General features: G+C 50.3%; 8 protein-coding genes across 8 annotated transcripts; 3 read left to right on the top strand and 5 right to left on the bottom strand.

The window, feature by feature from the left end:
• Nucleotides 1-6,417: 6,417 nt before the first annotated feature.
• On the bottom strand, nt 6,418-7,051 carry SEPMUDRAFT_117407 (uncharacterized protein; the record flags this gene model as incomplete). Its single annotated transcript, XM_016901337.1, has 3 exons — nt 6,418-6,690; nt 6,812-6,852; nt 6,967-7,051. The coding sequence occupies 3 exons, from the start codon at nt 7,049-7,051 to the stop codon at nt 6,418-6,420; spliced, it is 399 nt and encodes a 132-aa protein (XP_016760981.1).
• Nucleotides 7,052-7,688: 637 nt separating this feature from the next.
• On the top strand, nt 7,689-10,799 carry SEPMUDRAFT_125932 (amino acid permease 2). The gene is made up of 5 exons (XM_016902023.1): nt 7,689-8,044; nt 8,116-8,423; nt 8,765-8,910; nt 8,974-9,374; nt 9,435-10,799. Exons 2-5 carry the CDS (start codon nt 8,393-8,395, stop codon nt 10,705-10,707), a joined length of 1,851 nt encoding a protein of 616 aa, XP_016760982.1. The 5' UTR covers nt 7,689-8,044; nt 8,116-8,392; the 3' UTR covers nt 10,708-10,799.
• Nucleotides 10,800-11,182: 383 nt separating this feature from the next.
• On the top strand, nt 11,183-13,837 carry SEPMUDRAFT_149400 (uncharacterized protein). The gene is made up of 6 exons (XM_016905529.1): nt 11,183-11,782; nt 12,206-12,454; nt 12,556-12,668; nt 12,862-13,024; nt 13,114-13,247; nt 13,363-13,837. Exons 1-6 carry the CDS (start codon nt 11,221-11,223, stop codon nt 13,660-13,662), a joined length of 1,521 nt encoding a protein of 506 aa, XP_016760983.1. The 5' UTR covers nt 11,183-11,220; the 3' UTR covers nt 13,663-13,837.
• Nucleotides 13,838-13,841: 4 nt separating this feature from the next.
• On the bottom strand, nt 13,842-16,016 carry SEPMUDRAFT_149401 (carboxylase:pyruvate/acetyl-coa/propionyl-CoA). Its single transcript, XM_016905530.1, has 2 exons — nt 15,951-16,016; nt 13,842-15,876 (listed from the first exon to the last, which is right to left on the bottom strand). The coding sequence occupies exons 1-2, from the start codon at nt 16,007-16,009 to the stop codon at nt 13,893-13,895; spliced, it is 2,043 nt and encodes a 680-aa protein (XP_016760984.1). The 5' UTR covers nt 16,010-16,016; the 3' UTR covers nt 13,842-13,892.
• A 412-nt stretch (nt 16,017-16,428) lies between these two features.
• On the bottom strand, nt 16,429-17,534 carry SEPMUDRAFT_66300 (solute carrier family 25 protein; the record flags this gene model as incomplete). Its single annotated transcript, XM_016909748.1, has 3 exons — nt 16,429-16,529; nt 16,582-17,438; nt 17,492-17,534. The coding sequence occupies 3 exons, from the start codon at nt 17,532-17,534 to the stop codon at nt 16,488-16,490; spliced, it is 942 nt and encodes a 313-aa protein (XP_016760985.1). The 3' UTR covers nt 16,429-16,487.
• Nucleotides 17,535-17,958: 424 nt separating this feature from the next.
• Nucleotides 17,959-20,500, top strand: SEPMUDRAFT_149403 (uncharacterized protein). Its single transcript, XM_016905531.1, has one exon. The coding sequence runs from the start codon at nt 17,999-18,001 to the stop codon at nt 20,174-20,176; it is 2,178 nt and encodes a 725-aa protein (XP_016760986.1). The 5' UTR covers nt 17,959-17,998; the 3' UTR covers nt 20,177-20,500.
• SEPMUDRAFT_149404 (actin-bundling protein Sac6) lies at nt 20,486-22,896 on the bottom strand. Its single transcript, XM_016905532.1, has 2 exons — nt 21,816-22,896; nt 20,486-21,768 (listed from the first exon to the last, which is right to left on the bottom strand). Exons 1-2 carry the CDS (start codon nt 22,769-22,771, stop codon nt 20,703-20,705), a joined length of 2,022 nt encoding a protein of 673 aa, XP_016760987.1. The 5' UTR covers nt 22,772-22,896; the 3' UTR covers nt 20,486-20,702.
• Nucleotides 22,897-23,186: 290 nt separating this feature from the next.
• Nucleotides 23,187-25,096, bottom strand: SEPMUDRAFT_149405 (GPP34-domain-containing protein). The gene is made up of 3 exons (XM_016905533.1): nt 24,385-25,096; nt 23,827-24,320; nt 23,187-23,770 (listed from the first exon to the last, which is right to left on the bottom strand). The coding sequence occupies exons 1-3, from the start codon at nt 24,917-24,919 to the stop codon at nt 23,720-23,722; spliced, it is 1,080 nt and encodes a 359-aa protein (XP_016760988.1). The 5' UTR covers nt 24,920-25,096; the 3' UTR covers nt 23,187-23,719.
• Nucleotides 25,097-25,216: the final 120 nt, after the last annotated feature.

A 25,216-nucleotide genomic window follows, 5' to 3' on the forward strand; every position in this document is an offset into this window, starting at 1 on the left:
GCAAAATAAAGTGCAATACACACTGTATAGGGTATTCTAGAGAGGACGGCAGGATTTAGTCCATCGTGGCCGCTCGCCCCTCGTCTTGTGCTCCAGGAGACATAACGTGGGCGCAGCTGGCTGGTCTAGCCTCTTTTGCATGTCGTGGGATGTTGGAACCACACACCACACTAGTGCCCAATTGAGAAGATTGATGGAATACCAATCAATAAGTGGATTAATTGAGGTCCGAGGTCTGACCTCTCAAGAAGAGAAAAGAGGGGGGTGGGTATCCCCAACTCTACATACATATGCCAAGGAATCAGTGGCCCCTGTTATCTCATATGACTCATGTCACATGATGCCAGGGCACCCATGTCCTTCTGTCCAAACACACCTCCCTCAGCTTGATTACATAAGAAAAGCTGAAATACCAGACATGGTGACCGTCCATCTCAATCCAATGATCGACTATACCCACTTACCTGAGCCCCAGGCTCGTCCGGAATGACTGGAATGACCCCTTTGGGAGGTTCTTTGTGAAGCCATCAGCTCGTTGCTTAGCAGTCCCAATCCATTCTACGGTCAATCGTCCTGCTATAGTTTCCTGCCTTACCCAGTGTTGATGGATATCCACATGTCTCAAAGCCGTATTGAGTAACCTATGCTTGTGATTGGCGATATCTACTGCTCGTTGGTTGTCACAGAAAACCTTGGTTCTACCTATAGTTCCATCCTTGACAGGCTCCCCAGATGGCTTATTTCCAGGTGGAGGTGGAAATACCTTGTCAAATTCAGAGAAAAGTCGAGTCCACTAGTACCTATTACCTGCAATTGATAAGAGTGCTAGCAACTCTGCCTCTGCGGTTGATTTGGTGACTGTCTTCTGCTTGGTTGCTTGCCAATCAATAGCACCACTATACATCATCATCAAGAATCCCTGTGAACTCTTCCTGTCCGGGTTGTCACCAAATGAAGTATCTATATACAGCTCCATCTTGGGCTTATCCCTATAGAAGTGCAACTTCATGTCCTTGGTACTATAGAGGTAGGCAATCAGGTGATTGGCAGCTTCTATATAAGCTTGGCTTGGATTCTTCAGAAATTGAGAAAGAGTAGCATGTGCCTTTGCTACATCCGGCCTTACCAAAACAGCTGCATAACCAATTGAACCAACCTTTATCTAATATCCTTTGATGAAGTCAGGCCTAGCTGTATCAGTAGCAGGTTCCAGGTTTCTAGTAGGAAGTGGTATATCTGGGAATCGAGTCCTCTTATAAACACCAAATTTGATACCAATCTTTGTCAGGTAGGCAGACTGGCACATAGTCAGGGTTTCCTAGTCTAGTGATTCCAGGACTTCTGTACCCAGAAAGAAGGATGGCTCTTTCTGAGTAACCTCAAAGTTAGAAAGCAGGTACTGGTTGAACAGGATAGCTTGATCCTCCCTGTCCCTCTCATAAATCAACCTAATATCATCCACATAGAATATCATAAGCAGGTAGAGATCCATGTTCACTATCAGATAGTCAATTCCAGGAACCAGCTTAAAGCTATAGTCTTCTATCCTTATAACAAACAGGTCATACTACAGGCGAGGTGATTCAGCTAATCTATAGAGTGCTTTCTCAAGGATGAAGCAGGCATCTGGTCCAAATCCATACTCCTCTATCCCTTCAGGGATTGAACAATATACAGTATAAGGAATGGTAGCATTTAGGAAGGCATTCACTATATCCTATTGCCGGGTTTTCAGATTCCTTGCAAAGGCCAGGGCAGTGATAGCCCTGAATACCTTGTACCTAAGTGTAGCCGTATAGGTTTTATGGGTTGATAGCAATTGAAGATCCCTACGGATACAAAGCCTAGCCTTGTACCTGAGAATCTCACCAGTTGATAGGTCTGTCTTGTAAGCAAATACCCAGACCAAAGGTACCTTATAACCCTTATAACCAAAGAATACCCTAAATGTCCTCTTGCCTATAAGCTTTCCAGCTTCATCAACTGCTGCTTGTCTGAATTGTTGATAGTGGATATGCCTTTCCATCTCTTTCCAGTTAGCAGGGGGTAACAGTGAGCTTATTACTTGGTAAGGTTCTTTGAGATTGGGTAGAGTATAGGCTTGGAGGGAAGTAGCAGCTGCAGAACTCAACTCATCCAGGTAATCCTCTAACCGTCCAGTTCTATAGTCGATCCATCGTCTATAGTTGTCTATACTGTACCAATGGGTACTCTCTTCCACCTCCCTATCTGAGGCAGGGTGATAAGAGGCCGAAAAAGCGGGTGTTCCCGGTAAGGCCCCCGGGGCCTAACCAACTTGACCTTGGTTGGCAGCTACATTGTCTTCATCTCTAGCGGGTGTTTCTGGTAGTGTTGGGTATAATGACTCTTGTTCCTGTTGTGGCCCTTCACCTCCCTACTGTTCATTACCTCCCTGAGGTTGGACAGCAAAGACCGGAATATTGTTGGCTAGAAAGGGGTCATCTATAGAACCATCAGAAGTTAGAGATTCCTCAGGCATTAAGATAGAATCAACCACAGTCTGGTGAATAGCAGCAGGAACCAGTTCTTCTAAGGTTTGTCTATTGATGTCCAGTGGATTGTATCTCTTATTGTCTTTAAAGACTACATCCCTCGTCCTGATCACCTTGTTCAGGGGTGAAGGAATCCAGATCCAAAAAATATTGGTAGAGGCATACCCAATCAGGTATCCAATGTAAGCTCTCTCTTCTATCTTGTCTCTCTTAGCAATGTCTCTGCGGAGAGCGAAGGCCTTACAACCAATAGGGTGGAGATAGCCAAGGAAGGGTTTCTTAGTTGTGACTTTCTCAAATAGAGTCATCCAGTTGAGCTTGGCAGTAGGGGTCCTATTGAGTAGGTAAACAGCTGAATCTATAAGCTATAGCCAGAGTGTCTTTAGTAATCGACCATCAATCCTAAGAGTCCTAGATTTAGTAACAATCTCTCTTCCAGCAACCTCACTTGCTCCATTCTGAGCAGGGGTACCAGCAGCAGTAGGTAGAGTATTGACCCCCTGCCTGGTAATGGCTTTGCCCGCATCCTTTCCTATAGTTGCTTCTATATCACAGCGAACCAGGATGGTTTTGGCACTAAAGGACACTTCCATCTTCTTGAAATGTCCTGGAAATTTGGCAATTGCTTGTGGCTTGGTTGCTACAGGATCACCAACATAATAGCCCTCCTGGTTATAGTACTAGTAGCTGTAAAACTTGAAGACCAACCCATTTGGTCCAGGGAGAGAAGGGGTTATATCAATAAGATCCTATGAACAGACAGCTATCTTGGCATTCTCTGCCTCAGGCAGCACTTCCCTATGCTTGTCTTTTCTCCTTGAGATCACTGCTTTAGCCTTGGCCAGCATGCATGTATCACAAGTAACACTATTCAGAACCTCCTTGTCTGGTCCTGTCTCAATTACCTGGCAACCCTCAGTTGCAGGTTCCAAGTGCTCAATAGCCCTTACAGATGGGTGGCCTAGCAACTGATGCCATTGATTGGCCGTTGCTGTCAAAGGTGGGAGTGGTTGGTAACTGGATTGTGCAGCAGCAACAGATCCAGCAGGTGACGTTGATGCAGGTAAGGTTGATTTCCCCGCATTCTCGGAGTGTGGGGTGCATACAGACTTCACCTCCTCCATTTCAGTACTGATTCCTCCAGATAAATCAGTAAGTCTAGTGGTTCCAGCAACACTTCTTGTTGTAGGCAACCGTTCAATAATCTAGTGACCGTATCTGCTATTACTGTGTTCAGGTTTGAGGTGTGCCTACAGTCTGGGTTCCTCCTAGGGTTAGCCAGTAATCAACCTATTAGGCCAGTTTCTAGTGTTATAGTGGATTCCCTTTGTGTTAAGAATCTGCAATGAGACCAAACTTGTGAAGAATCCCGGAATGAGCCGGGCATTAAGGAGAGTGAGCTTCCTTGTCACTCCATTCCCTATATCCAGATTGATAGTGGCATTAACAATTGCCTCAGGTTGGTACCTTTTGTCCCTAGAGATTACTATATCAGAGGAGGTTAGTAACTCAGACCTAATGATCCTTGCCCTTATAGATTCGTTGATAATGTGAATATTGGCACCACTATCCAGAATCACTGCGTTGTAGAGCCGGGTGTAACCAATTGATCCAACAGATACGGGTTCCAAGGTAGCAGCAGCGGTAGTATCTTCGAGTTCTGCGGCTATGCCCTTGTCCTTAGTGTCCTTGCCCTTCGACCCTTGAGCAGCGTTGTATACTTGAATTGCTTTGTCTACTCTCTCTTTCAGGTTCTTGTCCTCCTTGAATCTCTTCTCAATCTTCTTCTTAGTATCATCTCTTAGCTTCCATGCCTCAGGCCTCGGATACTCGGCATTGAGGTAGTAGCATTCCTTCCACATGTAGTTCCTACTATAGAGACATGGTTTGCTTGGTCTTGAAGATAAGGATCGGGTTAAGGACGAGGATGATTCGGTTGCAGCGGCGGTTGAGATGCTAGCGACGGTGGTTCTGTGCTTGCTCTTGAATTTGGTGTCTCTATTGTACTGAAAGTAGGACTGCCAGGCTCTCAATTCTGAATGGAGAGTTGTCACCTCCCTATCATTCTGCTTATCAAGCAGCCTCCCTGTCCTTGTGGCTATATAGTCTCTATATATTGGAGCTATAGAAGACAACCATGCTTGGGTAGATTCATTGTCTGCTTGTGTACCAACAGCATCTCTCTTACTACACCAAGTGAACCACAGGTATATATAGTCATAAATGGACTTTCTATATAGTAGGTAAGAAAGGGTTTCCAACTCTTTCTTCAGCAACTGAGTAGCAGCAAGGGTATTAGGCTTAGTGTATTCTGAGAGAATCTTGAGTATCTGCCTGATTGTCTTACAATTGATTACCCTATATTAAAGGTCTGCAGAGAGAGATTAGTTAATAATTGATTCAATCTTCTGGTACCCCCTTTGCTTGAGTTCCTATACATCCTTGTTATACCTATGCTTGAATTGAGCCAGACTAAGAGCTGTTGGGGTAACATCAGTAGGTAGAGCCGCAAAGTCAAAGACAGGTTGTCCTTTGAGCTGTATTGGGTTTTCTGGATCTGGCTCAGCTGTCTCTGGATTGATATCAGCCTATATCTAGAGCTTCACTACCTCCCTCTTGATATAGGTGATCTACACATTCCAGTCCTACTATGTGCGCAGCTTGGCAATCGACGTCGTCGTTGTTGAGGGTTCAGAAGAATCAGCTATAGTGTCTTCGTTGAATTCGTCAATCCACTCTAGGTAGGCAATCTGAGAAATGGCTTGATTCCTAGGATACGAGCCGCTAGGTGTCTCTTCTTCTAATATAAGCTGACTTGATAGTCCTTCTTCAACCTCTTGAAAGTCAGGTGTCGGGGATCGAGATCGATTGCTCAATAGGCTCTGGCTTTCTTCTCTTTGTCTGGATGAACGGGTTTGGGCCGGCATAAAGTGATGGTGTGCGGTCTTCGGGTTTTCTTGATACAGCGGATTTTGATCAATCTCAGGTAATTCTGGGAGATATCCAGTAACCAATTGATTCCTTTGATTAATCAAACAGAGCTAGCCGGGCTCATAACTGTTGGAACCACACACCACACTAGTGCCCAATTGAGAAGATTGATGGAATACCAATCAATAAGTGGATTAATTGAGGTCCGAGGTCTGACCTCTCAAGAAGAGAAAAGAGGGGGGTGGGTATCCCCAACTCTACATACATATGCCAAGGAATCAGTGGCCCCTGTTATCTCATATGACTCATATCACATGATGCCAGGGCACCCATGTCCTTCTGTCCAAACATGGGAGAACAGTGGCCATATTGCCTGACGTTGCCAGCGCCGGTTCAGCAAGTAAATAAAAAAAAAACAAAAAAAAACAAAAAAACAAAACCAGAAAAATCCAGCAATCAATGCTTCATCTTCCTTCTTCTCTTGCGCCACATCAAACGAGAGAAGGTTCATGGCCAGTGTATGGGGCACGTGTTTCGGTTGGGGCTTGGCGGTGTTTCTGTGTGGACTACGGAGAACCACGAACCTTGAACTTACATATCATCAGCCGCTACATCCTATCTGCCTTGCCGTCGATGTTGGACAATGTACTTGTACCTACCTACATTAAGATATGTTACCGTACCTTATGTACAAGGTACCTAGGACATTTCGCACCAGAGTTGCTGGGCGACATCAAAAGACAACACGCACAGTACAGAAGAAGTTGGAAATCCATCAGCACTCATTTGGACAAATACCATGTACTGTGCTGTAATACCTGACATTTATGATGTCGTTTACTTTCCAAGGAGCAAGACCTCAGCTTTTCCCGTGCAGTGCTACATCACACCATCGTCTTGTCCTTGCTTGACGACCTCCACCATACGTCGTTGCATTATTAGGTTATCCAGGCGCGCGGCGTATCGGACCGCTTCATGCATATGCTGTGTAGGGCGATAGGAGGTCGGGTAGCTTGAGTGCATCTCGTCGTACTTGTGATTTCATCCCAAGGTCCAGTGGGGGTCTGTATGTCTGCTGTCTGCCGATCGATCGACCGTACCAAGTACCTCCGAAGACTTCAATGTCTACGGCAACGTGGTCCTCGGACATGGATTTGCTGATCGGCTGAAGTCTCGGATGCTCTTCCACGCGCAGTAGCGGTGCCGGGTATGCCTCTTCCAACGGCACTGCTTCAGTCTCCAAACTCTGAGAGGCAGAGTATGCCAGACCAGAGACATCCAGGTAGGAGGTACATGTATTCCACATGTGAGTCCTATTCCGCTTCCCAGGACAGTCGATGCATCGGGGCACTCGGCTCGCAGCCCACCATCATGTCCCCATTCTGCCCGTCGTCCGCCCATCTGGAGCCTAGGGCTGTGTCAGTCGTCGAATGGGATGGCGGTCCAGGTTACGCAGCATGGCAGAAAATGATGATGCTGGGCGTCGGTCGGTGAAGCTCTTGGGGATTCCACCTCTTCCCACCATGTGGCGGGCTCATGTTGCCATTCCCGGGAGCGTCGCCGCCGCCAACATCATCTCGATCCCTTGCTGCCACTGATCCCGTCATCGTTCAGTATTATTATTACCTACCTAACCTATACATGGAACTACATGTAGCTGTGCTGGCCTCATCTCTCACCGCTCGCTGGCGCCTCTAGCATTGGCATTTGGCAGCCGACTAGCCAACCGTCCAACCCATGCCGTCGGCACTCCGACCTTCTCTCCCTGGTGCCGCGCCGCAAAACTCTGCGCACTGTCTTGGTGCCCTTGCTTTGCTGCGAACCTTCTGCATCGTTCCGCGATCCCGAACCGGCTGATATGCTCGCGTGTTTGTCGTGCGGTACATGCACAAATGAGGATCTGATTACAAACTTTGTATGTATGTATGATCATGTACCTACCTAGGTAGGTATGGACTACATATGTACATGTACATGTATGGTCCTAACTCCTATGCAAGTTGCAAATATGGATGGCTCGCCGGGTCGGTCAGCTTATCGGCACCGACTGCCGGTACTACTGTTAGGAGGTCGTCCCATGACAAGGCTCTGGGACACGGCAAACGGCGACGTTTCCAATCAATTCTTGTCTACCCGACCTTCCTTCAGGTATCCATATTATTTATTGCCCGACCCACTGCCAAATCAATGCCAACTGCCCTAGGAGGTAGGAGACACTACAAGTATCGGCTCCACAGAGTCTCACACGGCTGTATGTAAACGAGACCATCCTTACAGAACCGTGCACACGGGCTCCCGACCGCCGTTGTTCTCGCGTTTTCACTTTCCACCTCTCTTGTCTCTCTCCCATAGGACGGGACCCATACCTACTACCGCTTAGGTACAGGTACATATGAATGATATAATCAGATCTCACCAACAAACAACATACAACCTTACCGCTGTCCCCGACCAGGAATGCCCTGGGTCCCCCGAGCCGTTAACTTTGCACTTCCGCAGGCTTATCCTGCGATCATCTGCGACTATTCCCCATATTGCGGAAGCCGGCAGGGCTCCAGTGCTGCGAACACCCTTTTCAAGGCCAGCAATCTGAGCAAAGAGTAAGACCACGGTACTAATAAGTTAAAATAACGTGGGCTGATCGACAGAGGGCGTGGTGACTGGTGACTAGTGACTAGTGACTACGGGGCAGAGACGGCAGAGACAGCATCTTCGCCTGGGCTACCCCAATCTGGGCTGTAAATACGGAACAACTAACAAGACTCTGCGCGTAGAATTACCTCACCTACCCAATCGCCGTCCTCCAACAACACGCCTCCTTGACCGCAAGTTTCCGGTCGGCGGTAGTCACAATCCTTCACTTCTTCACTTGGGGCCGTGGGCACGCTGTACTGTACTGGCAGAGCTTCGGCCCACTGGTTGCATGCCCTATTGCCCTTCTTGGCACCATGTTTGAATCCCTTCTCGCACTCCTACCCTGTAAGTTCTCCTCTATTATCTCCGACCTGCTAGTGAGTGACACGACCGCCGGTAAACGGCTTCTCACGAGCTGAGACGTGACAACACCGTGTCACGACCACTTCCTGGACAGGCACTACTGCCTGGATCAGTAGTGCCTGGATCATGGAAGCTCTGCGTGAAGTGGCGGTAAACGTCCGCATATACCTGCGCCGTATTCGTCCTGTTGCTGCTGCTGCTGCTGCCATGATGGTACCTGCGCCTTCACCATTCACTCACTCACTGCACACTACTGGCCATGGATCCCGTGCACTTCAAGAACGGTGCAAGAGGGGACGAAAAGCAGCTTACTCCGACTACAGTCACTCCATACGGCAAAGGCTATGAACATGTATCAGATCACGACGACTATCCACAGACTGCAGGTGCTGTCCATCGTCCCGGAGCGTCATATGCTCATATACCAGACCAGGACGACCAGACGTTAGCGCGCATTGGCTATCAGCCGGTATGTGAGGGAAGCCTGCCTCTGTCCACCATCCCGCACTACTGATGACCTCTTGATTGACAGGAATTGAAACGAGAATTTGGCAGATGGTCAACCCTCTCATATGCAATCTCCATCTTGGGCGTGCTAGGCTCGCAGCCTGCTACATATGGAGTGCCCATTACTGTCGGAGGTCCGGCGACCGCGGTGTGGGCGTGGTTCATCGGATCATGCATGGCATATATCATTGCGAGCTGTGTGGCCGAGCTGGTCTCGGCATATCCGACCGCTGGCGGCATGTACTTTGTACCGGCCAAGATTGTGCCACAGAAGCATTTACCCATATGGACGTGGATCATTGGTTGGTGCAACTTCCTGGGGCAGGCGTGTGGAGTGGCATCCATCGCCTATACGTTGGGACAAATGATTCTTGCTATGAAGAGTATGAGATCAGAGCTGGTCGATGGGGCTTATGGCTATTCGCCGTAAGTACGGGAGCAAGCATCTTTCTTGGGGAGCAGACCGCTAACGAGATGCGAGCATAGAAAGCCTTGGCAGATTGTTCTCATCGCCATTGCGATGCTATTCGTGTTCGGGTGTATATGCTCGCTGACAACAAAAGGCCTCTATCGAATGGTCATCTGGTTCGCGCCCATCAACATTTTGGCTACAGTCGGCATCTGCATAGCACTTCTGGTCCTGACAGAGGATAAGCGAGATGCAAGTTTCGTCTTTACAGACTTCAGAGACGGTTCCGGATATGGCTCCAAAGGCTGGTCTTTCTTGCTCGGCTTCCTCAACGTCGCGTGGGTCATGACCGACTACGACGGAACGACGCATATGTCTGAGGAGACGCATGATGCCGCCGTCCGTGGTCCGGCTTCGATCCGTCTCGCTGTGGTCATCTCCGGAGTTCAAGGCTTCATCTTGAACGTCGTATTCACGTTCTGTCTGACCGAGACATACATGGACGACATTGTGGGTTCGCCGACGGGTCTGCCGATAGCACAGATCTTCCTGAATGCCGCTGGCAGAGATGGCGCAACGATCATGCTCTTCTTTGTCATTCTCATCCAATTCTTCACCGGAGCGGCCGCCATGCTCGCGAATTCACGCATGGCATATGCCTTTGCGAGAGACGAAGCACTGCCACTCTCTCACATCTGGAGTCGAGTCAACGCTCAAACGGGAACTCCGGTGTATGCAGTATGGTTCGTGGCTGTCTTCTGCGCTTTCCTGAATCTCATTGGCATTGGCTCGACCCTGACCATTACGGCCATCTTCAATCTCTGCGCACCGTGTCTGGACCTCAGCTATATTGCTGTACTCATTGCCCGCTTGGTCTACGAAGATTCTGAACAGTTTGTGCCAGGACCATACAAAATGGGCAACTATCTCGGCAGATTCTTGCCCAGCAAGCCTCGTAACATTGTTGCCATCTGCTGGGTCTTACTCATCAGTGTGGTCTTATTCTGCCCAACCACGATCCCCGTCACAGCCACCAACATGAACTATGCCGTCGCCGTAGCGGCAGCAGTAGCGATTTTCGCTTTGGCATGGTGGTTCCTCGGAGCAAACAAGTACTACACGGGACCTCGACTGAAGAACATTGAAGACATCACGATCAATACCGCAGCAATCGCTGCGCACTTGGCCGATCCATCTACGATTCCGAACGCAGAACCATCCAGGAGTCCTCCTTCGTACTCTAGTAGACGACACAGTGGACCCGAGCAGCATGATGCATCATCATCTTCGCGGAGAAGTTCGTCGCGAGACGAGACTAATATGCGGTACGATAAGGCCCACATAGTCTAAGTCCAGCGCGTGGTTTCCCTTTCAGTGGTGTCTGACTTGGGCGAAAGACGATGTATTAACTAGTAGCAATCTGAATATTCATCTGTTGGGACACTTTTTTTTCTCTCTTCTCTTCTCGTCCTTTCTCTCGACCTTTTTCCTTGACGACAGATCTGCCAAGAATTAAATGTTCTTTGATTACTCGGATGAATTGATATATTATGAGAAAAATGACAAAATTAGGAAACTAGGTAGGTAAGTAGAGAGTGAGTGGCGAAAAGGAGCTGAGAGGCACACGGTCACGAGACGTTGCGTCGAAGGACGATTGCACACAGGGATTAAATCTTGGAAAATCCAACTCTCAATTCATACGCCACAGTTGTAATACATGACGGAGGCATTGTGGAACCATGGCCGTCGATATACCTATTCAGCTACCTCCTAACAGTAAGGTATCTCACTGTACCCTATGTAGAGAGTAAAACTTGAATAATTACAATATTTCTACTTGGGGTTTTTTTCTCTTTCTATACCATGTCGCCAATACAAATGGTAGACAATGAGTCTGCAAAGAAGAAGACGACGACGCCAGTCAAACCGCTTTCCAAAAAATTGCCCTCCAAAACTCCTATTACGCCCGTAAAACCTGCCACTGCCACGACTCCAGTGAAAAAACCAACAACGACGCCGCCCTCCTCCTCAAAGCCCATCGGAGCTTTAGGATCTGCATCAATCAAGAAGCAACCCATATCCAAGCCTTCTTCTTCTACGACTGGCATATCACCGCCACCGCCAGTAGTCGTCAAAGCTGCTCCCGTGAAGAAGAAAACTCCATCAACACCATCCACAACGCAATTGCCGATTAACAAGAGCAGTCCCACGAACAGCAGCGCAGGGAAACAGCAGCAACAGCAACAGTCCACCGAAAAAACTTCTTTTCAAAAGCAAGAAACTGGAAAGAAAAAACCTATTCCACCTCCTATTCAAGCCCAGAATAGAAAACCCAATGTTGCAAATGCTACTGCAACTGCTGCTGCTGTAGGGAATAAAGGTGTTGGAGGAAGAGTAGGAGGAGGAGGAGGAGGAGGGAGTATAGGTATGTCTTCTTCTTTTGCTTCTGCTTCTTTTCCAGGAAATCATCATCGTCATCGTCTTCTTCTTCCTTCTCCTCCTTCTTCTGGGAATGTGGATTTTAGCGGAGGGATGGATTCGAGTGTGATTGAGAAGTGGTTGCCGGCTTGGTTGGTGGGGAGGTGGAGGGTTGCTGAGGAGAATTGTTGTAAGGAGAAGATGGAGATGGAGATGAAGACGAAGCCGAGGAAGATTGAGATTAGAAGTGCGGGAGGAGGATGAGTATTTACCTATCTTTGTCATCATACCTTGTACACAAGAAGAAGAAGAAGAAGAAGAAGAAGAACCTTCCATAGCCTTTCCCCATTTTCACAGAGAGCACACCTGCACACACTCTACAAATATATACTAATCATCCATTCTCTCTTCCCCTTCACTCGTACCACAGCTCTTCTCGACAAAGCCCCCAAAACCCGTACCGCAACAGCAACGAAAAAGATCAATCAAGCCGGAGCAGGAGCCACGCAGACCTCCAACGATGCAACGACAAATGTGGGAAAATTGACGAACGATACAGTCCAGAACATCAAACGCACAACGGATTCTGCCGTGGGAGATGTGGCAACTACGGTGAAGGATACGGGGAATGCGATTGGGAAGAGAGATGTCAGAGGTGTTGGAAAAGGGGTTGCGAGAGGTGAGATTTCTCCCCGGCTGCCGTTTTTTTTTCTTTCTTTTTAATTCTTCTTCTCTCTCGAAATTGGAATCTACGACTTATTGATACTCTGCTCCCCACAGGTGCGGGAAAGACTCTATCGGGAGTGGGACAAGGAGCTGGCGCGACAGTATCCGGTGTCGGATATGGCGCAGATGCCACAATTTCTGGGCTAGGAAAAGGTGTCAATGCAACAGTAAGTACAGTTACCTTACCTACCAGCTCTCTCAGGAGGAGGGAACTTCATCACCCTCTTCCTCCTCCTCTACCTCCAAAATCGCCCAGTCGATGATGCTCCTTTCTTTCTTTTCTTTCGTTGGAACAGTCCAGTCCACTCCCTCCTTCTCTCCCTCACTCACTAACCCCTCCTTTTTTTTCAAAAAACCCAGCTCGGCGGCCCCATCGGCTCAGCCGCCCAGAATACAACTTCTGGCATCGGCAAAACCGTCTCGGGCGTAACTTCCGGTTTGGGACAAACCATTGGCGATACCACTCGCGGAATCGGTAATTACGACGTCAGTAATACGGTCGGAGGAGCCACGGGGGGTGTAGGTGAGTTTTGAGAAGAATTTTTTTCGGTGATTTGATATTTCGAATTGATGAATAGATGGATGTTGATGTTGATATTGTTTGTTGTACAGGCAAAACCGTCACAGGAGTCGGTCAAGGACTCGACGCCACTGTCAGTGGAGTAGGCAAGACTGCAGGAAAGTATATCCCAGGTCGTCGAGTCGGAGGGACAGTAGAAGGTGTGACGAAGGGGGTTGGTGGGACGGTAAGTTTTTCTTATAATTTGAAGATATATCAATACTCCCCCATCTGCATCCCAAAGGCCATAGAGATAAAATGCTGACTTTTGATTTTCTCTTTTTTCTTTCTTGTCATTCTAGCTATCGAACGTCACAACCGGTCTCGGAGACGGTGTCGGAAAACTGGGAAAAGGTAATGTGATGGGTTCAGTCGGTTCGATTGGTGGCGGGGTGGTCAAAGGAGTCGGTGCCCTCGGAGGTGGAATTTGGGAGGGTGTGAGTGGGAAAAATCGGGAGAAGGTGAAGCCGGTTGGGGAGGAAGTATCTGAAGATGATGAGGGTAAGTCGGCTTCTGCAGATCAGGGGATGCAAAGCCGCAGCGGCGGTAGTGGGGAGAGGAGCTTTTTTTTGAGAGGGGGATATGCGGACCATGTGTGCTAATTGTTGGGTTGGAGAGGGAAAATGGAGAATAGTTGGAGGGGCAAAAGAAAAGACAGTGCTCAGTTTTCCTAGACAGAGACTTGGGTCTTGAAGTGGGGAGGACGGAGGTGATATCCATAACAGCAGCAGAACCATAACGACAGTGAAAAGAAAACACAGAAAGGCAGATTTTCGGGGAAAAAAACCATAATGACATTTTATCCATCTCTCTCCTCCCAATCTCAATATTTCTACAACTTCGACCCTCCCACTTTCACCTTCTCATCCTCCACAACAGCAGCCAACATCCCCTCGGCAACATCCTCCCCATCCTCCGCCTCCGTCACCCACGTCACCACTCCCGCTCGATGACTCCTGACTTCAATTTCCATCTTCATCTGTTTAATCACACAAATGGCTTCATCTTTCCGCACCACATCGCCACCATCCACCAACACCTCCACCAATTTCCCCGACAGCGGCATGATGATGTGTGTCGGATTAGAGGGGGTGCCATAGCGGTGATGAGAACTCATGGCGGAGCTGGATGCGGAAGTCGAGGTGAGGGAGATTTTCAGGGGCAAGGGGGTGGAGGATGTGGTGGTGGATGAGGAGATGGTGTAGAGGATGTTGGCGGAGAAGGAGGAGGGGAAGTCATTTTTCAGGACTTTGGTGAGTTGGAGGTGGTGGGTTTGGGATTCTTGTTGTTGTTGTTTTTGCTGCTGCTGCGTCTTTTTGGGGGAATCGGGGGAGCTGATGTCGATGGTCCATGCGTCGTCTTTGCGGAAGGTGGTGCTCCCTCCGCCTCCTCCACTACTGGCTGCGGTGGCAGAGCTACTGATGGATTGCTGTAGTTGGACGAGACCGTGGAAAGGGTCTTTGGAGCTTCTTTGCATTTCCCGGCTGAGGGCGAGGAGTTCGTCGTGCTTGGATTCGAGCCAGGTGGTATCGCATTCGCCCGCTTCAAAGTCTGGATGGGATACAATGGCTCGCAAGAGAGCGAGATTCGTTTGTACTCCTGTGATGAATGTATCTTCCAATGCGCGTCTTGCTTTGCTGACTGTATCTGGCCATGTGCGAGCGGTGATGATGATCTTTGCAATCACGCTGTCGAAGTCGGAGGTCACCACTGCCGAAGCACCCGGTATGAGAGCGGTATCGACACGAGTCCCGACTCCAGAAGGGAGATGAAAAGCTTGAATCTTGCCAATACTCAACGAGTAGTTCTTTTCTGCATCCTCCGCCGTGACTCGCAGCTGTATGGAGTGTTGTTTAGGAGGCAGCATCGGATCTTCGGCCAAATCACCCAATCCAGCTTCGTCAAAGGAAGCACCTTGCGCTAACCGCAGCTGTGCTTTTACAATATCGATGGAGCAGATTGATTCTGTAATCGTATGTTCCACCTGCAACCTCGGGTTGATTTCCAGAAAGAAAAACTCCTTCGTCCTCGGATTCAACAGAAACTCAAACGTCCCCAGACTCGCATACTTCACTTTCGTTGCAATCCTCACCGCCGCCTCAATCACCGGTCTCACAACCTCCCGATCCAAACACATCGACGGCGCCAACTCCACAATCTTCTGATACCGCCTCTGAATGGAACACTCCCGTTCCCACAGATGCCTCACTCCGCCTCTCCCATCCCCAACAATCTGCACTTCCACATGTCGAAACCCCTCCACAGCCGCCCGTTCCGCAAAAACCTGTTTCGAAGGACTTTCCTCAATCGCCCTGTGGACCAACCTCTCCAATTCCGACATTTCCCGCACCAGTCGAATTCCTCTGCCGCCACCCCCATCGACCGCTTTAATCATCACCGGAAACCCATTCCTCTCCGCAAAATTTCTCACACTTTCGACCGAAGCAGTCGGTTGCGTCAACGCCGGGAGGACCGGTACGTGACATTCTTCCGCGAGCTGTCTCGCTTGCAGTTTATCTCCCGTTCGTTCCAGAGTTGCGCTTCCCGGGCCAATGACGATGACGTCGATTGCGGCCATCTGGGCTGCGAGGTCGGCAGATTCGGATAAGAAGCCATAGCCGGGATGGATGGCGTCGATGTTGTGCTTTTGGACGATGGACTTGAGCTCGGAGATGGACATGTATGAGGCCGGAGAGGGTAGTTGGATGGCATGTGAGGCGTTGTAGGTGTGGAGAGCATCATTTGCAGTGTACACTGCGTAGGTTTCGAGGTTGAGTTCTCGACATGAGGAGAGGATGCGAGATGCTATTTCGCCTCTGGTTGGTTGCAAGTGAGATGATGATGATTAGTATATATCCTTTTTGGGGGTGTAGTGTCTTTTGCAATGTACCTATTGGCCACGAGGATCTTCTTGATGGGCCTCGGTTCTATTATTCGATCAGTAGTCATATTGTCGCTGTAGCCCTTGAAGTAGATGATAGATTGTTGACATTGAAAAGCATTGGGAGGCAATGGAGGCGTGAGTTCATGCGAGGTACCTTGTGGAAGTGCCTCGGCTCTCAAATGTGGAGACATTTGCTCTCTCTAGTCCAATTGGACTTTCTATTCAATAATCATCAAATTCTCCATCAAAGCTGTCGGGTACTCAGGTATACCATATCCTCCAACGACAACAGTAGAGCGCTCTGGTGCTGCACTCGGGGCAGCGTAGATGTTGCAAAGATTTATGGATTGCTAGAATAGGTAAGCCAGCAACCTGCTACATGTTAGTAACCTATAGTAGTAGATGAGTATGCTCTAGAAGCTTCAAATGTGTTCAATACGTGGAAACTAGCCTACGGTAGGTTGTATTGTATAAGCAGGTTGGTGACAACTTATTGAACAGGCCCTTAATCATGGATGTGCTCCAAGGTTCTCTTCTAGGTTCTCATTTCTTCGTCGTCAATAGTTTCATCGTCCATTCGTAAACCTTGCGGTAGAAGTCAGCATGATCCGCCACGCCATAATCGAGTAGTACATACCGCCCACTGCACTGCATTCACAATGAACGCCCTCGCGCTACACACCCCTAATCCTCGAAAGAACGCTCCAGCGCCCTCGGTCCTGTACACTTGCTGCGCAATTTTGAAAATACCAGGCCTCTCAGTCACAGTCGCCTGACTAGCCGTTCCCAAAAGAGGCTGAGAAGCATCACCTCGACCCACAAGATCCCAAGTCTGCACCCTCGTCTTCACCACATCTAACGGGAAAATGCTGGCCCAAGTCACTACACCTGCCAACCCACCGCAGAACAGTACTTTCAGGGCTTCCTGTGTGTGGCTGTCACTCTCGTTCACGACCGTCCTCTTCGCCAACTCGTACGACCAGAAGTAAAACCCATAACCCACACTATCTCTCACAGCCGTGATTGTCCCTCCCATGTACAATCCCCTCAGGCCCGTAGTTCGCCACAGGTCTTGAGTAACTTTCCAAGAGGATTGGTACGATATTTGAGCACGACATTTGACAAGTTCTGTAGGGGTGGAGACGAAAAATGTTGCGAGACCTCCTACAGCTCCTGCTGACCAGATTTTCCACCATTCAGGCTGGGAAGTGAAGTCCTGAGGAAGAGTATGCCAGTTCCCCGTTTGAACATAGGACAAAGAACGGTTGTAGGTCATGAACATGATGGCATTGAGAGCGCCGTAGCCTAATATAGGAGCTGCAGCGCCCCGGGCGAATTGAGTCCATTTTGTCAAAGAGCCGGGTGTGGTATCATGAGCGGAGAGAGAGCGTTGGGCCTGTGAAAGCGATGAAGATCTATCTGTCGTTGCTTTCGATGCTGAGCCGGCTTGGAGTTTTGTCTTGACAATGTCCAGAGGGTTGCCGATCAAAATGCCTGGAGGTGTGTATAAGCTGCAGGCCGCGATGATGGAGTGGATGGAGGGCTACCGATGGCTCCAGACACATATCCAGCCCAGAAATCGGCGGACATGCTAGGACGAGTAGTTCTCAGGCGAGGATGAGACTGACGAGGGCTCCTCCATATACACCGCTGTCACCTCAGCAATGGAGTCATGATCATCATGTGAAAGTCTGGGCACAAGGTGGGTGAAGTGAAATAAACCCATTAAGATACATGCAGTTCTAGTACAAAGACCGACGGCTGGAGCCGGCAAACGGCAGTGGCCAGTGGCGGGGCGAAGTGGCGAAATGAGACTCGAAACTCCCGTCAAGAGTCTACCTCCTAGCTTACTAAGGTCCATCTAATATGAGCAACTGCCACATCGATGACACCCTCCCACCTTAGCTCAGTACTCCGACATACAACATATCCCTCCTCCTCCTCTTTGTCCTCTTCCTTCTCTCTTACACCGCCGCTCCCGACACACCTCGCTGTCACCCCCCCAAGCGTTCACCGCCAGCGTGCCGCGATAGCACGTACACCGCTGCCAGCACATGTCCACATTGACCGAGACGAAACCATGGGATCTTAGCCACGTTCTCGACTTTGTCAACGCTCTCGCCACGCCTGGCCAGCACCAGAAGGACACCGTCCCCACGACCAGACTCGCCCCCTCTGCCTCGCACCCAGCCAATGTTGTGAGCAACAATGCCAGCCTCACTGATACTGCCGACGACGATGACGCTCATGGAGGCGTCGGTCTCGGCAACTTTGGCAAGGTCTGGCAGTTCCTAGGCACTCCGGCGCCTACTCAGGGAACTTCACTACTGGCGACCAAGACCGGACAGGTGGAGAAGCAGACCATTGCTAGCAAACTTGACTACACTTCTGACGGCGCGGCATATACGCTCAGCCGTGGGGAGCCATCATCTGCCAATAGGCACCCTTCATTCACAGACGGCACAGATGGCGAGACCCAAAGGCCGGAGTTCGAGAAGGCTCCGAGCAAGACCCAAAAGAAGCGCATGCGAAGGAAGGAGAGACGGGAGCAGGAGCTTGTCCAAGCACGCCTGAACGGCGGCAGAGCTGACGCCATCTCTGAATCTGAAGCTGAGACACCAGGTCGGAGGACACCCGCAAAGAAGGCATCAGCACATGCCATGAAAGAGAAGGAGCCTGGGACACCGAGCAAATCCAAATTCGATAAGACTGAACTGCTAAGGCGGGTTGCTGTAACAAAGGCCGCACAGACTGCAAAGACTGCTGCGGTTACAAATGCGTCTACACAACAGGGACCCATGGGTCCAGGACTGGCTCCTGTATTGGATCTCCCCGGCACGAAGCAAGTTCCTATCCAGAATGCTACTGAACAGACTGTGCCTGCGAATGTGTCAAGGCAGACTGATCCCTCGAGTGCTTCCCGCTCTGATGCGGAAGAGACGACTTCCCAGGCAGTCAATGCTGTAGCTGCTGCGTTGGCTGCTCTCAAGCATGGAGACAATCCGGCTAGCCCCTCTCCTAGTGGGACAGGAAGTCGTAACAAGAAAGCACCCTCGACACCAACCCAGACCAAGGCACAACCAGTGGCTCAGACACAACCTGTACAGAGAACACAAGTTCAGACGCCACAGGCCGTGAGCAAGCTCAAGCTAATGCCAGCTTCCGTCGGCGTTCAGCCTCCGCTTGCTAAGGGCCTCGCCAACAACGGGCACGCACCAGCAGCCGGTATCAATCCAACAGCTTTCGCTCAGAGCATGCATATTCCATCAGGGCCTCCAAGCATGCGGCTATCGACCATTCCTTCTAGCGCAAAAAAACCACGTTCGCAACCAGTCATTGAGCCGAGAATCATTCGGTCAGGCGAAGACCGACACTGGGCACTTCTTATGAAGCTGATCAATGTGTTCGGTGATGATCGCAAACACCTGGTCTCGCCCATGAACATGACCACTCATAATAACGATCCCAAGGGAATTCATGTCTTCGTTGATGCGTCCAACATATTCATCGGGTTTATGGATATGCTGAAGCAGACACGAGGCATTCACCCGCTAACACATCTTCCACAAGTTCACTTGTCATTTGACGGCCTAGCGCTTCTCATGGAGCGTCGCCGTCCAGTTGCCAAGCGTGTCCTTGCTGGTTCCAATCCCTGGTTGCCAGAATTTGACAAGGCTAAAGCAGTGGGCTATGAGATGAACATCTTTGAAAAGGTGCTCAAAGCTCGCGAACTCACCGACCGCCAACTCTATTTCAAAGACCTCGACGCTCGCAGGTTCGGGAAAGGCTCGAAAGCGCCTCCTCCCGTTCACCCCAGCAACCAAATCACGAAGCAAGGTTCACCGCCTAAGCTCTACTCAGCTCTCAACGGCATTGGCAGCGGAAGTGGCAGTGGCACGGAAACGTCCGCTAAGCCGCAATACGCGCCTGCCAAGATGATTGAGCAGGGTGTGGACGAGATCTTGCATCTGAAAATGTTGGAAAGTGTTGTGGATTATGAGACTCCGAGCACAATTGTGCTCGCCACTGGTGATGCCGCCCAGGCAGAATATAGTCTGGGATTCATGGCCATGGTTGAAAGAGCGCTCAAGAAAGGCTGGACGGTGGAACTGGTATCTTGGAGTAAGAATATTAATAAGAGTTATATCAAGAGTCAGTGGACCGAGGCTTGGGACGGGAGATTCAAAATAATCTACCTGGATGACTTCGCAGAGGAGCTGCTTGATATGTGAGTGACGGGCTGTGGATGGCTACGTGGAGCTCATTGCGCTGTTCAGACGCAAGAAAATGTCTTTCGCTGGCAATGGGAAGGATCTGAAGTAGGAGTGGACAGCCTTGGCCGTCCCTGTAAATCGTGTACAGGATGGCAATTGGCCTTTAGCTGGTCTACAGGAGCAACGACTGGCGTCTCGACGTCTCTTAGGTGGCGTGCCGTGGGCGTGGTATTCATCTTTGCATTCTTCCTGCCAAGACTTGGGCACAGTGCCGGCTTTTGGTCAGTCGTAACACAGCAACGACCATGCAACGTATGTAGACACGCGAAGAATGTGTCCCATGGACCTCCATTTTCTATTTTGTTTCGTTTGTTTTCATTTCTGCTCAGCTACGCCCGCTAAGATTCGCATCATTCGCATCATGTCGCGCCTCCTGCCATCTCGCTCTGTCCGGTGCCTAACCATACTGCATATCATAATCACTATCGCTTTTCAAAAACACGGCCAAACGTTTCTCGCACTGTTCCCTCGACCTCTAGAGGATCTACCTCTCCGCTGTAGCCATCAAACTGCCAATGAAAGTCATGATCAATCGTGATCTTAAACTCGTGATATCTTCCGGAACGAGATATATCGTCGCTCCAAGTTTTCGAGCAATCGAAATGGCCAACTTGGCGTTGGCATACGCTTCCTCGTCGGTTCGACCAGCAGATACCAGGTCATAATCCACATATTCACTCTTGATGCCATTCAGCACATCCAGAAGGAACACGCCAGATGCAATTTGCTGGTCTTTGAATGAGCGCACGGCAGAGCTACGACCGCCTTTCTTGACAGTGTCATTGGCCCACTTGACCATGTCGGAGTCGCTGATCTCTCGCTTTCCGAGGCGCTGCGCAAGGCCTTGGAGGGTATTTGTGATGTCTCTTCGCATGAGTTGCCACACCAGACCGAGTGTGAGGGTCTTCTGTCCATCTGTAATGTCGGCTCCTTGAATGCCGACAAGCGAGAACTTGTTCTGCTTGCCAATCTCCACGGCATAGTTGGTGTTTTCTACGGCCTTGAATCGCGACATGCCAGATTTTATCGTTAGGTAGGCCTCGTCCTCGTCTTGGCTGACGGGAGTGACCGCATTAGCCGGCGGCTTGTTCGCATGACGCCAGTTGACGCTACCAGGAATAACTTTGTCGTATGCTTGGAGAAGGATGATGCCATCCTTCAGATCCTCGAAGAAAGATACCACTGAGGGCTTGACATTGAGGGAGTTCAGCCATAGCGTGAAGACTCGTGCTTCACGCTCACCCTCTGCATCGAAGTCTTCAATCTCAGCCTTTTCTTCTTCAGTGATGGGGTCAAGACCTGGGTGGTTATTGAACAAGTTGGCGACGAAAGCCAGGTTGAGCTTCGGGTTACCAGCACATAATGATTTCGGCGTCAAAAACTTGCGGCAGGGTGGATCGAGTGCATCGGCATTCTGAAGGACTTGCTCGGCGCGTTGTTCCAGATTCGATGTCTGTAGTGGAGATTTCGAGCACACATTAGGTGCCAGTTGATTGAGGAGCACAGTGTAGTTCTCGCTATCCTTGACATCGCTCGAAAAGTTTTGGACTCTGCAGCACGTCAGCTAGACTCACACTCGCTCTTTGTACAAACTAACCGTCGATGCCAGCCCGCGTTTTTCAAGTGGTAGTTGAACCATCTCAAAAGGATCTGCTCAGGCGGTAGGCGCAAGAACTGCTCGAGCGTCTCGCCATCTTCGAGAAGTCGGTACAGCTCAGGGTGGAGCTTGATATCAATCTTGCCCAGCAGGCCACGTCGAATGACTTGCCATATCAGACCCAGGATGAGGTGCTCTCGCACCTCGATGATGTCTCCGGCACCAATATTGACTACTGAACAGCCAATGCCCTTGGCAGACTCAATCACGATGTTGTTGTTCTCCGTGAAGTGGAAGGCGTTCAATGTCTTAATCTTTTTCCCCGTGCGGTTCAGCACTCGCTCGTCAATGGTGTCCGGCACGCTATCGTTGATGAGCTTAGCAAGCACGAGACCGTCTCTGCAAGCATCGAACATCTCGAAAGTGTCAAGTGGAAAAGGAAGGAGATGCCCAACGTCTGGGTCCCCTGCAAGCACAGCATTGATGTGCGAGGTGAAAGCAGTGCGCTCATCCTCGTTGATTGTGTGTTGCGAGCTGGCAGTTGAGCCTCCGACTGTAATCCTGCCCGCCTTCGCCTGGATTCCTCCACCGACACTGCCTTTGCTGGCGTGCGATGGAGATGGCACTGGTGCTCCCGCCGAGTCACCCGTCTTCTGCGCAGCGTTACTGAACCCGCGCGTTCGTTGTTGAGCAGGGCTGCTCTCCCGCAGTCGTGCGATCAAGTCCACAAAGTCCTCCAGCTCCACTCGCCTCGAGCTGTCCAGCTCGACCTCTTTCAGTGCCTGCCGCACGACATCGTATGGCTGTCGCTCGCTGTTCTGCGCCGATTTGATGGCCGTCCCCTCGTCGACGTAGCCCTTGTCATCCACATCAAGCTTGCGAAAAGCATCGCTGAGACTGTAGATCTCGGACTGCGGGAACTGAGGATATTTCTTCTGCAGCTTGAGGACGTTCATGGTGGTGGTGGTGCTGGGTGCTGGGTGGGTGTCTCTATGCGGGAAGAGAAGGAAAAGGTGGAAGCAGAGTCTTTCTCATACAAAGTGGTAGCCTGCAGAGACGCGCAATGGTAACAGTCACTGGCAAGACAGTGGTAAGCACTTGAGCTGTCTCGGAGCGGAAGAGTGGGAGAAACACAGCCCACTTCAAACAGCGTCATCGCGTGCAGGCCAGAGGCCAGGCACCAACTTTGGGCTGACTTCACCAACACACACGTACAGTCAGCAGCATCACCTTAACAGCCGCGACACACTCCAACCGGGGATAGAATATGGCTTCGAAATAACATGCACCGATCATTTCCTACGGGGCTCAAGGATACATACAGCCCACCAGACTGAACACAGATTGCTGAGATTGATGAAAGTCGCATACCAGCCAGCAACTCTGTAAGTTATGCAACATTATTATGCTACGGCGAATGCATGCCATTTTGTTCCTGAAAACCAAGCCTCCCCAATGGTTGAGCTAGAACAATCAAATGTTGCGTGGTATCTTCGCTACACTTCCCCACGTCACCAACTTCCCAAGGAAAGATAAGCTACATATAGTACTCCAATAACGCCACGCCTCATCCACGCGCCTCGGCGTGCATTCTCAAAGACTGCTTGAGATCATTCCTCCGCTCTCTTTCCTCGAGAGCAATGGGTCCCATAAGCCTCGCCCAATGCACTTGTGATTGAGGTAGTTCGTGAACTCCTGCTTCGCTTTTTCCCAATGTTAGGGCCTTTTTATGGAGCCGTGCTCGATGTGCGACAAAGCAGGCCAGCAAAATTGCGTCTGTCCGCCCGTGTCTCGAGACCCTGCTGGCAGCTCACAGCATACGGGCAAAGACTCGACGCTGCCGATATGGTGGCCTAGGCTCCGCTACCCCAGGTGAACACCAGAATCGAATGATAGAACCAAGCTTAAAGCAATGAGTCTAAACGAGTGAAGACACTCAGGCAAGCAGCCACGACCTAGGACCACATGTTAGCATAACACTGAAACTTTCTCGGGGGAAAGACTGCCTCACCTCCAACTGCAGCTCCTTGTCCTTTGCCGCGTTAACCTCATCCCGAATGACGCTGTCCAGGTTCGCTCCTATGGCTGATGGCCCACCCGCCCTTCTTCCGAACGGCCATTGGCTGTACTCCGCCAGCAATTCATCGACTTGCGCAAAAGCTCGTTCTCTAGCCTCGTGCCCAAGCGTCGTCAGCGCATTCTCCAGCACATTCGCCGCATACGCCGCACAAAGCATAGCCACCGTCCTGGTATATCTGAATTCCATCTCTTCGGGAAGCCATTGCGTGGCAGGCAGAACAACTGTACGTTGTGTGAGGAACATTCGTACGCGTCGGCGGATTTCATCCTTGGCTGAGTTGTCGGTAACCGGATGCGTAGCCATATCGAAGAGGAGGAAGTTTCGCTTCTCTGTCCGTAGAATGCCCTTATCCACAAGACCTTTTGCAAGCCGTTCTCGGACCTGTTTGAGTTGGTAGCCGATCTTCATCAGATTCCACGTCTCGCCTAGATCCCAGCTAGAGTTAGCAGACCGTTTCCACCAACTTCGATACCTTTGCGCTCCACATACCAGACATGAGATCAATCCAACTGCTCACACTCATCTTCTCACTACTCTTCATCATCTTCAGCGCCTCGTCCAGCAAAACCTCTCCCGTCAGCGTGTCATCCACCACCTCAATCAGCCTCTCTGCCAAAGGAAACCGCCGCCTCTCGCTCCCTTTCTGCATGGAAATTCTCCCTCGAAAGGCGAGCTCAATAACGATACATCCTCGGAGAGCATAACTGATATTATCATTCCAGAAGGAAAGGTAGCCTTGCTTGTCTTTCAATCCCATGAGCAGGACTTCTTCCATCAAAGTAAGCTTGGGCTGCTTGCTGCGCTCCGCCGACTCCGAAATGTCGCGTGGGTCAAATGCGATTCTATGTCCATTCTCGCCGCTTTCGTAGCTGGTTTCAGGCCCACCACCGCCGTAGGGGTTGTTTTTGGTGGGCACGGGAGAGGACACGCGACTGGACTCGTTCTCGTTGGCGGCGTTATCGCTGGTATGGGCTGCTCCTGCACCGCGGCGGCGTGTCAGGCCAGAGCCGGCGGCTGAGGCCATGATTGTGGTGGTGAGAGAATGAATATGTGCGCAATTGAGTTTGTGGTGGTGGGACGTTGGCTGGGAAAGTTGAGGGCACGTGAGAATCCTTGTCAACAACGTCGAGGGTAATGGACTGCGGGCGGGCGCGGGTATAAAGGAGAAGTGCGATACGAAGTTTCAAATGGCTGGTCTCGTCCAGGGTAGGAATGGGCGTATCTGTGGTATCGTGGCAAGTGAAGATTGGCAAGCAAGAACTGTAGATGTTTGGTCTCCGAAGGAGGTTCAAGGTCCACAATTCGCCGAGCTCTCTTGCTC

The sequence above is a fragment of the Sphaerulina musiva genome (assembly GCF_000320565.1).
Source record: "Sphaerulina musiva SO2202 unplaced genomic scaffold SEPMUscaffold_5, whole genome shotgun sequence".
NCBI lineage: Eukaryota > Fungi > Ascomycota > Dothideomycetes > Mycosphaerellales > Mycosphaerellaceae > Sphaerulina > Sphaerulina musiva.